The sequence below is a fragment of the Lissotriton vulgaris genome, chromosome 5 (assembly GCF_964263255.1).
Source record: "Lissotriton vulgaris chromosome 5, aLisVul1.2, whole genome shotgun sequence".
In the NCBI taxonomy this organism is placed as follows: domain Eukaryota; kingdom Metazoa; phylum Chordata; class Amphibia; order Caudata; family Salamandridae; genus Lissotriton; species Lissotriton vulgaris.
Window position 1 is genome coordinate 656,892,092 of NC_141693.1, and position 1,839 is coordinate 656,893,930.

At 51.7% G+C, this 1,839-nt stretch overlaps 1 protein-coding gene across 1 annotated transcript; it reads left to right on the plus strand.

Moving 5' to 3' along the window:
• Nucleotides 1-398: 398 nt before the first annotated feature.
• On the plus strand, nucleotides 399-1,373 carry LOC147711370 (alpha-internexin-like). The gene has a single exon (XM_086919473.1). It carries the CDS (start codon nucleotides 399-401, stop codon nucleotides 1,371-1,373), a length of 975 nt encoding a protein of 324 aa, XP_086775599.1.
• The last annotated feature ends 466 nt before the right edge of the window (nucleotides 1,374-1,839 follow it).

Sequence of the window (1,839 nt, forward strand, 5' to 3'; positions counted from 1 at the left end):
CAAGGGTTCGAGGGCCTGAGAGTGACGTCGCCTTCCAGAGACGACCAAGCGCTGCGGGTTTCCGCCACAAGATGGCTTCCGTCCAGAGTCATTAGTAACCTGATGACCATCAGCAAGGAAAGACGGATCCGTCAAGAATCCAATTAGCTGCGTCTGGGATCAGCATTTTGCTCATGGATTCGCCGTTTGTGCATAGGTGTGAGGGGTTTTCTTGCTATGTCATTTGAAAATGGAGTCTATAAAAGGCCGGATGTGGGAACTGCAGGGTGTCTCTTCGGAGCACTGGCATGGCTCAGAGCTCGGGTGCAGCGTTTTATTCTTTGCCCAGAAGAGGGAGAGAGAAGGATTTCTCCAGGCTTCAGGCAACTGGGGCCGGATCACTCTCAGTAGATCCCGGCATGTCTGTCCGCAGCTCTCCCGCTTCTGCTGGTCTTGTCAAATGCCAGCCCTGGTCAGTTGGTTACCGGTCCACTGACCTGGACAGGTGTCCTAAGACAAATGGCCTGGCCATGAATGAGAAGGAGGTCTTGCGGGACGTCAACGGGCGCTTCTCGGCCTTCATTGAAAAGGTGCATCGACTGGAGGTGGAGAACGAAAAGCTGGAGGTAGAGGTACTGCAGTTGAAAGAAGCTGAGGCTACTGTACTGGAGTCCACCAGGCCCTTGCAGGCAGAGGTTGATGGCTTAAGGGACCTCATCCGAGACATAGGCCTCCAAAAATCAGCTGAAAAATTGCGATCCCAGGGTTTGGAGAAGGACATCCAAGCAATTTGGTCCAGAGGTGAGCAGGAAGCTCGAGCGCGAGAGTCGACTGAGCTGGCCATCAGAGTCTTGGAAGATGAGATCAGCCGGACTCACATAATCAAGAAAGAGCTTCATCAGAAGGTCCAGTCTTTCCTGGACGAAATTGAAGCCTTGAAGAAGGGTCATGAGGAAGACATGGAGTCAGCAAAGATGCACGTACGCAGTACTAAGGTTGGCGTGGAGAAGAAAGAGCCCCAGGACCTCGCCTCCACCTTACGGGATATTCGAACTATGCTGCAGAGCCATCCCAGTGGGGACCTTGGACAGATCGAGGAGTGGTTCTGCTGCAGGGCCGAGAAAGTGAGCCAAATGGACCGGATCACCACAGAGACCCTACAGGCAGCCAGGCAGGAAGTGAAGCAGCAGGCCCGGGAGCTCCAGAGCAAGAATACAGAGCTAGACGCAGAGCTGGACATTAAGGGAAGCCTTGAGAAGCAGATCATGGAGCTGGAGGAGCGGCACGAGGCAGAGACATCCTGCTTGCAGGTGGGTGCCCAGTGCATGTTAATGGGCCAGGCTCTTAAGGGAGTGTATGAAGCCCGGATGACTTCAGATCACACTTCTAATTGAATCTGAACTCCACTCATGCTACCCAATGAGCATACTGCCATTTTTGTCTGTAATTTTAGCTGTCTACTAACCTTAGAGCCATATTTATATATTTTTTCACCAAATGCAGCAAGACACCTTGCTGTGCTGCCCTGCATGAAAGTTAGAGTGCAGGAATGCATTATATTGATCAAGATATGGCGCATTGCTGCTCTCTCCTTACACTGGTGCACTTGTACTGCCTAGCACCAACACACTTGCACCATGGTGTCAGCAGATGTCCTGATGAGCTATCTGCTGACACTCGAGGTCAGTGAAGAGGTGAACACATGCTCTCTCAGCTCCCACCATGGTGCAAGGGCGCCTGCATTGCAGGCAGGATTGTTTCTTTGCAGAAAAGGACACCTTCCTGCACAAAAACTATACTTTGAGTTGTTTTCCTCATTCTATGAGTGCTGCAGAATGCAGCACACGCAGAAAGAGAAGA

Excerpts from the sequence above, each read along its gene's own strand:
- LOC147711370 (XM_086919473.1), top strand. The coding sequence starts at position 399 with ATGTCTGTCCGCAGCTCTCCCGCTTCTGCTGGTCTTGTCAAATGCCAG.